Source organism: Myotis davidii, unplaced genomic scaffold (genome assembly GCF_000327345.1).
Source record: "Myotis davidii unplaced genomic scaffold, ASM32734v1 scaffold339, whole genome shotgun sequence".
Taxonomy (NCBI): domain Eukaryota; kingdom Metazoa; phylum Chordata; class Mammalia; order Chiroptera; family Vespertilionidae; genus Myotis; species Myotis davidii.
The window spans coordinates 1,972,607-1,983,842 of NW_006290778.1; the positions used below are offsets into that span (position 1 = coordinate 1,972,607).

At 44.2% G+C, this 11,236-nt stretch overlaps 1 protein-coding gene across 1 annotated transcript in view; it reads right to left on the reverse strand.

Annotated features, from left to right (window-relative positions):
* The window catches only part of DNAH6 (dynein, axonemal, heavy chain 6), a 219,792-nt gene that overhangs the window by 59,879 nt on the left and 148,677 nt on the right, over nucleotides 1–11,236 (reverse strand). The window contains 7 exon segments of the mRNA XM_015564106.1: nucleotides 1,009–1,134; nucleotides 1,781–1,984; nucleotides 2,967–3,159; nucleotides 3,793–3,920; nucleotides 6,634–6,895; nucleotides 7,940–8,175; nucleotides 8,656–8,823. Of these exon segments, the coding sequence (XP_015419592.1) occupies nucleotides 1,009–1,134; nucleotides 1,781–1,984; nucleotides 2,967–3,159; nucleotides 3,793–3,920; nucleotides 6,634–6,895; nucleotides 7,940–8,175; nucleotides 8,656–8,823 (1,317 nt within the window).

Sequence of the window (11,236 nt, forward strand, 5' to 3'; positions counted from 1 at the left end):
AAAGTCCTCTTTCCGCTGCTGCTGTGAGAGAGGAATTCCCTCAGGACCTCCTGTGTTATGAAGTAAACCAGGGGTTAGGAATCCAGGATGAGGCTAACATAGCTGTGTCCCATCAGATTTGGAGAGACCTTACCCTCTCCTGTAACATCAGGGTTTGAATGAGGACCTGGGATCCATTACAGCACTTCCCTGTGCTGGTCAAGGCCACAGGCCACACATGGAAGCTTCATTTCCTATTTCTCCCCTCCCCTTAATGGCTATGTGAGCACTGAACTTGCCCCTGCAGAGCCCTTATCACAAGTTCTCTTCCTCCCCTTCTCTCATTGCCTCTCTTTTCTCTGTTTTACTGTCTTTGCCCCCAGCTAGATTGTAAGCTATTGAGGCCTGGGGACTCCAATCCTCCCCACTCAGTCCCCAGGCCGCTGCCCTATCTCACAGCCCTGCACTGTTTGCCATTGATTCCCAAATAATGTGTGTTGAATGAGTGAACAATGTCGAAAACTTCCATTCTTGGAGCGATTCCGAAGAAATGGAGCACTTGGGCTCAACAAATATCCTTAAAAAACAAGAACACAGAAGTTCATTCTTATCACATCACTTACTCTAAGCCTGACCTTACATCTAAGCAGAAGGTGGTGTTTCTACCCCCTGGACTGATTTACTGGCTTCAGATCACTAGTGTGTGCGGACAGTCCCCGATGGCACCACTACATTGAACTTTCGGGCCAGCTAACCACCGGGGGCCACAACGAGGCCTGAGAGTCAGCCATGTCCCAAAGCAGAGCCCATCCCACCAGAACCCTGTCTGCAAACAGGGAATTTTCCTCAGTGAACAGCTTGCTCCCTCTGTGCGAGTGTATCGTTCAAGAAGCAAAGCAATCAGTTTGACTAACTTGAATGTAGACCTGACTGGTGTCTTCGGCGTGATGCAGATGGTGCGCGCGTAGGGTGCCAGATATAACCTGGCAGTTGGGGACTAGCAGGAGAAAAGGAGCGTGAAAAGCAAACCTCTTCCAGTAAGACAGGCAAACCGAGCCGGATGGAATTTTCGAGCGTGCGTAAGAAATTACTATCCGTGAGTTTAATGACCTTTAAGCCACTTTTCACTTCCTTGTTTCTGATCCAGCGGTTGGCCTGGGTGAGAAAGCACAGAGCAGGACATTTGCTGTAGAGCTTTATGGATGGCTAGAAGGTGAAAGCTCTTAAAAGTCAAGTTAAGAAAATTTGTTCAATCAAGAAACAGGTTTGAGAGGTAAAAATGATAACATAAAAAAATAACACCACCACTCCCTCACAAATAAAAACACATTGTGCTGTTCCAGCCCATCTCTCTGCCTTCACAACGGCTCCTTTTCCAAACCCCGTGGAGTATAGTCTGAGCCAGGGGGTTAGGAGTCAGGTAGCGGGATTCTGTAAATTCCAGGCAGGCTGGCCCTAAAACTCATCCGACCCTTCCTTCGCTTTGACTCCTCAGATTTTTTAGGCACAAGGATATACCAGAATGAGTTTCTGCCCTCACACGAAAACAGAAGAGTCACGGTCAATCCCCTAAACAAATCCCATGACAATCAACATGAAGTTATGCACTGCCCACGGTCGCCTCCCTTTTCTACATCCACTGAATGAGGGACTTGGGCTAAAGGATTCTAAACTCCCTCTAGGTCTCCATCCCAGGATCTCAGTAGTCGGTTCAAATCCACTTTAGCACCGGTCATGGGCAGCACAATGTTAAGCTGAGTCAACAGGCCGCTCTTTACCGGAAGAAGCACTTGTTACACACCTGATCTTGGGGGTCAATCATCAAAGGCCATCGTCTCCCTTGAGTCACCAGAATGCCATTCTCCGTGGATATCAAGTCCCGGGGCAGCCCATCCGCATTCCACTGCCGAATTTCGTAGGGATCCCCAAGAATGCTGATGAGACTGAAGGAAGAATCGATGGGGATCTCCAGAGACTGGCAGTCCTGGGTCCAACACTCTATCAGCTGCAGGGGCAGGAGAGCTTACTTGTAGAGCACAGGGACCCTCAGTGAGTGAGGACACACACACACAAGGTCAGGTTAGGGGGGAATTCCCGCCAGGCTCAGCAGGCATCCTGGCAAGGAGCATGGGACACAGGAAGTGGACTAAATATCAGGAGATCGGGGTCCTTTGGACATGTCACCACCCGGGCTGGACCTCATGTGTAAATGACAGAGTCACAGTAGTCTGCAATCAGGGGTGTATTGCCCTTCTTGGGAGAGTCTGGAAGCACGCGGAGAAGTTGGGGTTAACTCAATGACCCTGGGAGCTACTAGCAGTTAGTGGGTCGGGAAAAGGGATGTTGGCATGTCACCTCTTTCAGTGAGGGGCACAGTCCGGCACAACAGAGAACACTCTGTCCCGAGGGGCACCCTGGGCTCCTGCGGAATCTATATCAGTCCTGTGCTAACTAGGTTTTGCAACTCAAAGACAAGGGTGAAATGTTTTAGGGAGGCCTTTCGTAAAAATGGCTTGAAAATCACTCCTGATCATTTAGATTCCTGCTCCTTGCTTTGCCTAGTCCTTTGAAGCCGCCTCACCAGTTCAGGCTAACTTTAGATGCCGCTTCTGATCATAATAGTAGGGGACTCCCCGTCCCTTTTTCCTTCCCCCAAGTTCTTGTGATGTGAATGTAGTAAGTGATGAATAACTTTCTAAGGCAGGAAAAGAAAGGGAAGGGAAGGGGAGGGGAGGGGAGGGAATGGGTGCGGAAGGGAGAGGAGGGGAGGAATGTGTTAAGGAAAGGCTAGGGGTAGACCATCACTGGCTGACAGGAGAGGGGAAGGGCTGTGGAGGTAGAAATAAATTTCTGGATGGAGAACGTCCAGAGTGGACAGCCTCCATCTAAACTCAGGAAAAGGACCTCTTCCCCCTGCCCCCCGCTCCCTCTCCCAGTCCAGTTTCAGCTGCTTCTCCTCACTCCTTAGAGAAGGCACGTGTACTCACCAGTTGCCGGTACTGGGCTGTGAAGGCCCCATAATAGGCCACGCAAGCTGCTGCTATGAACACGTTCCCGATGATATTCGATAGCTCCTCATCAAATTTATTGATGGTTTCTTCCCATCGAACTTTCTCATCTCCTAAGGCAGCCGTCAGCTTCCCAGCACGTATCAGTCGTGCTTTTGTCAGGGCCATATTCCTTGCTGGAACATTTTAAGAAAATCAGATTATGTTACTTAATCTTTTCCTAAAATAGAAGTTTATTCGCCTGCTTCTGTTTATAGTAGGAATGAGCACTATTTAAGCACTCTCTCTGTGCTACCTACTTATTTTCTGAATCAAATGCATGTGTTGCTTGATGTTACAATGTAACATGCCCCCAACAAGCCATATTCACATATAGGAGTTGAATCTATACAATATTCCAGTTCTTCTCATTTTATGTTAGGAGGCATTTAATGCACTAGTCTAATGGAACTATGTCCTGCATGTTGAATGAAAGCTGAGATATGACTGCCTTAAAACTCTTATTTTTGCCCTGGCCTGTTTGACGAAGTGGTTAGAGTGTTGGCCCAAGGACCGAAAGGCTGTGGTTGGATTCCCAGTTGAGGGCATGTACCTCAGTTGCAGGTTCGCCAGGCCAGTGGGGGTGCATGCGGAGGGAACCAATCAATGTGTCTCTCTCATGTCCATGTTTCTCTCTCTCTTCCCCTCTTACCTGCCTTCTTCTCTTTCTAGAAATCAATGGAAAAGGCAAGCAAGCAAACAAACAAATAAAAGTCTACTTTTGAAAATCAGGCATTTCCTGACCAAAATACATTTTACGAGTTACTTACTCAGACTTTCTTTCTCGCTCACGCTCTTGTCATATTCATCTTGTAAGGCCTGTATTTGATCTTCCACTTTTTTAAGCAATGCTCGCTTTTCTTTCAGGGTAGCCATAGTAACGTCAAGTTCAGCCTAATAAAATAAAGTAACTGCATGAATAGGCCCCCAAAGAAGGTGAAATCTGCCCGTTTATAACTCATTTTTAAAAAAGTAGGATTTATGTTCCCTTTGTCATGTCCTCAAACATTTCTGAGATAATATACAAAGTTGAAACAAATAGAAAATCCCAGAAGAGAAGAACAGAAGCCAAGAGATGAAAACAGAACAGAAACAAAGCCCAGTGAAACGAATCCTAGAAGGAAAAGAGAAACAGCCTTACCAAGCATTTGGGGTGAATCAGTGACTACACTGGATTACCAACTTTAAACACATGGAATATCCCTGCAATAGTGAAACCTGATCTTTCCTGACTAGTTCTCAAGGAGCAGGGACCGCACACCATAGCCTGTGAGCCAGTGCCCGCCTGCTGCCTGCCTTTGTATGGTTTGTGAGTGAGTGGTTGGGGAGAAAAATCAAAAGAACAATATTTCGTAACACATGGTGGTTGTATGAAATTCAAATCCCAGTGTCCGCAAATGAAGTTATGTTGGAGCACAGCCATGCTCAGTCATGTGTGCAGTGCTGATGGCTGTTGGGATGCTGCAAGGGCAGAGCCGAGTAACTGCAACAGAGAACCCAGAGCCAGCAAAGCTGGAAGCACTTACTATCTGAATCTTTTTTTTAAAAAAATATATTTTTATTGATTTCAGAGAGGAAGGGAGAGGGAGAGAGAGATAGAAACATCAATGACGAGCATCATTGTTTGGTTGCCTCCTGCATGCCCCACACTGGGGATGGAGCCCACAGCCTGGGCATGTGCCCTGACCTGGAATTGAACTGTGGCCTCCTGGTTCATTGGTGGACACTCAGCCACGCCGGCTGGGCTACCTGAATCTTTATAGAAAAAGTGTGCCAACCGCTGCTCTACAGCCCCAGTTCCTGCAGTAACCCGCTACAGCCCCAGTTCCTGCAGTAACCCGCTCCACTAGATGACCACTCCGCCCTGCTTGGGACCTCAATTCTGATTGCAGATTCAGCTGGATTTCAGAGCCTCAAAGGGCACTGTCAAGGGTGGGAGTAATTAGAAAAGGGAAACATAGAACATCTGATCCTAGAGCTAAAAGGGACCGCAAAAATGCCAGAAGCAATGTGAATATACTAAGAATTCATTTTCCTTTTTGCTGGAAGAGGATTGATTTTAGAGGTCATTTCTGGAAAAAAAAAATTGCTACAAGGTGGCTAAGAGCCCCAGTTATGAGGCCAGAAAGATTCTTCCTCAGCCCAGTTCTACCAATGTCAATACCTGTGAACTGAGTGTGTTGGTGGTTTTGTTAGGCCTCAGTTTCCTAACCTATAAAATGGGGATAATAGCAGGTGAGGATGAAATGAGACGGTACATGTGAAACTCACCCACAGCCCCGCACATCGTAAACAACTCAGGAGGACACCCCTGATGTTAGGTTCTCAGGGGTCGACTCAGGAGCAAAAGTGAAACACCTGGGGATGCCCTGCTCTAATTCCAGGAACCCTACCGAGTGTCCTGACTGGAAACGTGCCCCTGGTCCTCGGCCTCCACCCAGCCCTAAAAAAATGTCCAACAGGTGCTGGGCTTGGCATGGACCTCTGACGGCCGCCTCTGCTCAGGCCCCCTGCTTGTGCTCTGCCTCTCCAACCCTCTACCAGGCCAGACTTCCCAAAACATAAAGGCTGCAGGTCTCTCTGACCACAACCCTGTTCCTTATCGCCTTGGCCTGGTATTAAGGGGCTTCCATCGCATGGCTCCCCCTGGTGGGCCAACCTTATATCTCCCCCTACTTCACATCCTCAGTCTCTCTGGTCTTGCTCCCTGATGTGAACGCACCATGCTCACTCCTGCCTCCAGCATGGCCCCTACTGAAAAAGTCTTTCCCAGTCCTCTGCTTGAACCTATGGATGGGACGTTTGGAAATGGTAACTTCTAGAAATCATTGGAAAGAATGTAATTTAATCAAGAGCCCTCTGCTTTCCTTTAATTCATGTGGAGAATATTAAGCTGGATACCCAACACATTCATCATAACAAAATAAATTAACTAAGAGGTCAAGATGTAAAAATTGTTGAAGAAAACATGGACAAATTCCCTATGGTCTCAAAGTAAGGAAGGCCTTTTTATGTATGTCACAAAATTCAAAAGCTATAAATAAAAGCTATAAAAAAGGTTTTTTTACATGTGGAAACAAATAATCTATGCTAACTTTTTTTAAAATTTTTTTTGTGGAAAAAATTTTTTATTCTTTTTCTTAATTTATAACACCAACTTTTTATTCAATAACCTCATTCCACAAGAATACAATCCCTTCTGCAAAATCAAAACCAATTACAACAAATTCCATATATGTGCTATTTGGTGAACTTAATTGCCAATGAATTGTTTTTCCTAAGGGGCCTCTGGTATAGATTTCAATTTTCATGGTTTCATCACAAGGTTACTTTCTTTTTCTTCTTCTTCTTTTTTTTATTGTTTTATTGCTTAAAGTATTACAAAGGGTATTACATATGTGTCCTTTTTTCTCCCCCGCCCTTGACAGTCCCCTAGCTTCCCCTATCCCCGTCTCAATTATCCATGAATGAGTGAGATCATGTGGTAAACTAGAGCACTGTTACTATCTACATTGCTTAGGGTCACAGGGGCATGAGAAAGGGAGCTTGAATGATGGGTGACCATGGCCTTTGATTCTATAAAAACATCACAACACAGATAACGTACCTGCGCGGCACGGAGCTTCTGCCTCTTTGGTTCAACTTCTTTGACCACCCGAGAGTACAGGTCCATGGCTCTCACCCACATGCACATGGATTTACATGCTTTGGATACTTTCTCTACTTTCTCAGGCACAAAATCAGGATTGTTAATATACTTTTGAAGCTTTGCCAATATCTGAGGCTTTATGTTTTCCTTATCATATTCTAAAAGTCTTCTGAGAAAGTTAGAGTCACCGAGAAGTTGCTTTGCTGTTGGCCAATCAGGCCTGAAAGACAGAAGTGGTAAGTTAGTAGCACTGTAATAAAATAGCATGGGAACCATAAAAATGCATTCTTTGGAGAACATTAAGATATTATCCCAATAAGTGGGTAGTTTTCATCTCAATTCTATAATCCCATTAAATGGTGGTTTTGTACACCATAATTTATGGGCAGACAGGTAATTGGCTGGCTGATGTTTCGTACTATCCAGTTTTAGCAGGGAACGAATCATAAAATCATAGAGTTTTAGAAATGTAAGGCAACATAGAAAAACAAGTTTTATCATTAAAATGCCCCAGGCACTCACCTTTTAACCTTCTGCCAGGACACTACGAATCACCTTCTAACTGATTTTATGTCTCTCAGTCAACCTTACCTCCTGTGAACTTTTGCCAAATTGGACTTTCTCACATGAAAATCCGATTATGTTGAAAATGTTCAGTGGTTCTCAGTGCCCTGTGGCCAGGACTCTCCATCTGTGCTTTGCAGGGCTGCCAGGCCCCACTGAGGTGCTGGCCAGAGGGTCTGGTGGAAAGCCTGGCATGGGGGTGCTCTACTCCTCTTCCCCTGCTTTGATTGGTTTTACATGGAAAGGTTTCTTATAATTTTTATTGAAAAATAAAAAGATTATATTACTAAAGAAAGTTTGAAAACTACATGTCTACAAACAGTATGTGAGACCTTTCATGATGTAATCCCTGCCTCCCTGCCTAGCCCATCCCACCCCATGAGCATCGAAGGTCGCTGGGCTCTCTCTACACTCCCATTCTTCACCTGAGAACCATCTCTCAAAAACCCCACTCCCCAGGGGCACTCTGATCTCAGCCCTCCTAATACTATGCAACTTTCTCATGTCTAGAAATTAATATTCTCATGTCTGTCTTTGCAGCAGACTGTATGTGCCTTGTTAAAAGAAAATGTTTGTCGAATCAACTTGCTGAATGACTGCCCAAATCAATGAGCGGGTAGAGAAGAGAATGAACACTGAAAAAAAACTGCAAAGAAATTCCACCAGGTGTTTCAGCAATACATGATTCTGGGTTACTCACTTGGCATTCAAGAGAATGGAAATTGCTTCCATAACAGTCATGACCATGTCGGGGGGCTTCGTGAAAACTCTGATTTCAGATATGTCGGCTTTGTCTAAGGAGTCCAGTGCTTTGTTGGCGGCATCGAGTGCGGGCAGGGCTTCTTCAAGGTCTCTCTGAGCATCATCAGCTATTGCTTGGGTTTCTTCGGCTTTGACTTTGGCCACTGCTTCATCTTCTCGCACAACGCTGCGGACCTAACCATTGAAATATGACTGCTTACGTGGTCTCAATATTTGAATTTCAATACTTACAAACAAAGCCAATAATAATGTCATATTTGCCCCTTTGGATTAGACTGGTGAGGAAAGAGGGTTAGCTACACTGAATTTTACCCTCTCCTTACTGCATCTCGTGCTATGTTGATAGAATAATGGAGAAAAAGTTAGAGTAGACAGTTCCTTCTAGGAGAAGAATAGGTGCTTTAGGTTTATAGGCGGCACTTTTCTTACAACTCTCTCTTCGTGTTCCACTCTTTGGGTGCCACTCTTTAGGTTCACTTAACTTCAGGGAGAGAATCAGACTGTTTTATTGAAGGGAGATTGTTTACAACTTAAAATCAATGCTAATTATTTTAACGACATGGACGATAAAAAATCCAATCACTTGTCATTGTACATAAGTGATCAGTTGGTGATTAAAGCTTTCTCACCCACAAGTCAGGTTATTCAGCATACCTGATCAGCATTTTCTTGATCCACTGCCAATTTGTCCATCAGTGCTTCGACATCTTGTGATTTTGTTAAAAGGACAGGTTCTAAAGCAGAAAGATCTAATTTCATTGCATCTACTAGAATGTTGGTTTCTAATAGCTTAGTAAGACCATTCGTCACCCGTTCACGTGCCTAAATGACAATGAAAATATTTATTATAATGAGTATTAGAAACTATACATTTACTGAAATCTCTTACTCATGTAATAGAATTTTACATCTGCAGAATTGGTAAATCAGTTTGTAATATTTAAAATTGTGACTGTATGCCCGACCAGCATGGCTCAGTGGTTGAGTGTCAACCTATGAACCAGGAGGTCAAGGTTCGGTTTCCGGTCAGGGCACATGCCTGGGTTTCGAGCTTGATCCCCAGTGGGGGCCATGCAGGAGGCAGCTGATCAATAATCTCTCTCATCATTGATGTTTCTCTCTCTCTCCCGCTCTCCTTCTCCATGAAATCAATAAAAACATATTAAAAATAAATAAGTAAGTAAATAAGTAAATACCGTATTTGCCGGCGTATAAGACGACTGGGCGTATAAGACGACCCCCTAACATTTCCACTCAAAATACAGAGTTTGTTATATACTCGCCGTATAAGACTACCCCCTCTTCCGCACCTTCCACACACCAAATAAAAGGTAAAACAATATCAGATTTGATTTTAACATTTTAATTTATATTCAAATGCTTATGACATGCAGGAAAACTGTCACAAGGCTGTATGTAATCAAACATATACATAAAACAGTGCAAGCTTATTACCGGTAAACATACCGGTAATTCACTAAAGAAAACACACTCTATAGACTGGTACCGTAGATGCTTCTCAGGAACACAGGCAAGCAGCCCACAACCTAGAGGGACTGTCAATGATAGAAGTAAGATAACAAATAGAGGGAGAGAGCAAGTGCCAGGCAAGTCCCTAGCAAGTTTGCTGGCATGACAGTTTCACCTTAAAAGCCTTCAAACTCCTCTTCATCATCTGATATTAAAAGTTCATCAACGACATCTTGGGATACAGTTGCAAGGCAGTCATCGTATGGATCTACCAATTCTGCGTCAGATGATGTGGCCTCAGCTTCAGCTTCCTCTTCATCTTGCCACAAGTACTCGTCCTCCATACCATCTAATGAATTTGATATGCCACACTTCTTGAAAGACTTGATTACCGTTTGCGCATCAATATCATTCCAGGCTTTTATGACAAATTGGCACAAAACATCCAACTGTGGAGCACGCATGTTTCCTCCTTTTGTGTATGACTTTTCGCCGCTAACCATCCATTCATTCCACTGTTCTCGAATGCGATCTTTAAACGGCTTGTTTAGGCACACATCCAGGGGCTGTACCAATGATGTCAATCCTGCAGGAATAACTGCTGCATCTGTTTTTATTCTCGCAAGCCTTTCCTTGGTGCTGGGAGTTAAATGAGCCCGGAACATATCCCACACAAGTAGACTACGTTTTTGAAGTAGACCACCTGGTCGTCTGCTCCATACATTATCCAGCCATAGCTTCACACCCTCCTCATCCATCCAACCTTTTTCATGCACATGCACAAAACAACCAGCAGGGAACTTGAGTTTTGGCATTGTTTTCCTTTTAAAAATAATCATAGGTTTCAGTTTGTTGCCATCAGCTGTACATGCGAGTACCACTGTAAAACTTGACTTCTCATGTCCTGTTGTTTTTATCAAAATAGTTTTTTCACCTTTTTGATGGATAGTTTTATTTCCAATCATATCAAAATTCATTGGAGTTTCATCCATATTTCCAATATGACTTAACGCATAGCCATGTTTAGTGCGCTGTTGTATTACGTATCGATGGAAACTACCCACTTTGTTATCCAGATCTGAGGGTAATTTTTGGGCAATTTTTGTCTTTTGCCTTAGTACCAGATCATGCCTTGCCATGAATCTACTGCACCAGGATATAGTGGCCTTAAAATTGTTGCTGTGATCTGGGTTAGATTTGGCCCACTGAAGTGCAAACAAGCGTATTGTATTTCGTGTCACCACATAACCGTTTTGGCGATGTTGAGCCACCATGTCTGCTACATGTTTTTCGAGTTCTGGCCAGTGTGGGGTGCCTCTTCTTAATGCACACTTACCCCTTGGCATACTCTTTAATGCTTTCTCATTTGATTTCCAGTCCCGAACCATCTTTTCTGTTACTCCATATTGTCTTGCAGCAGCACAATTATTATTTTCCTTAGCAAAGTTTATAACTTTTAGTTTAAAATTTGCATCATACTTCTTTCTTTTGGCTGGTGCCATGATAGGGATGATAGGGGTTTGACTGGTCGACATTTTCTATGCTGTACTGTACAATGGGGCAGTATTGTGGCTGGCTGTTGGCTGTATACAAAGCCTGATTTGATTGGTCCCTGCTCCCTGTTTTCCCGCCCTGTCACTATAGCAGTCTGGTCCACCCTTGCATCAGCATCTCCCTGGGACCTCACTAGTGCGCAAGTGCGAGCTCTTCAACATTCTAACAGGCACCATGATAGCGCAAAATCGCGAATCTTCAATGCATATGT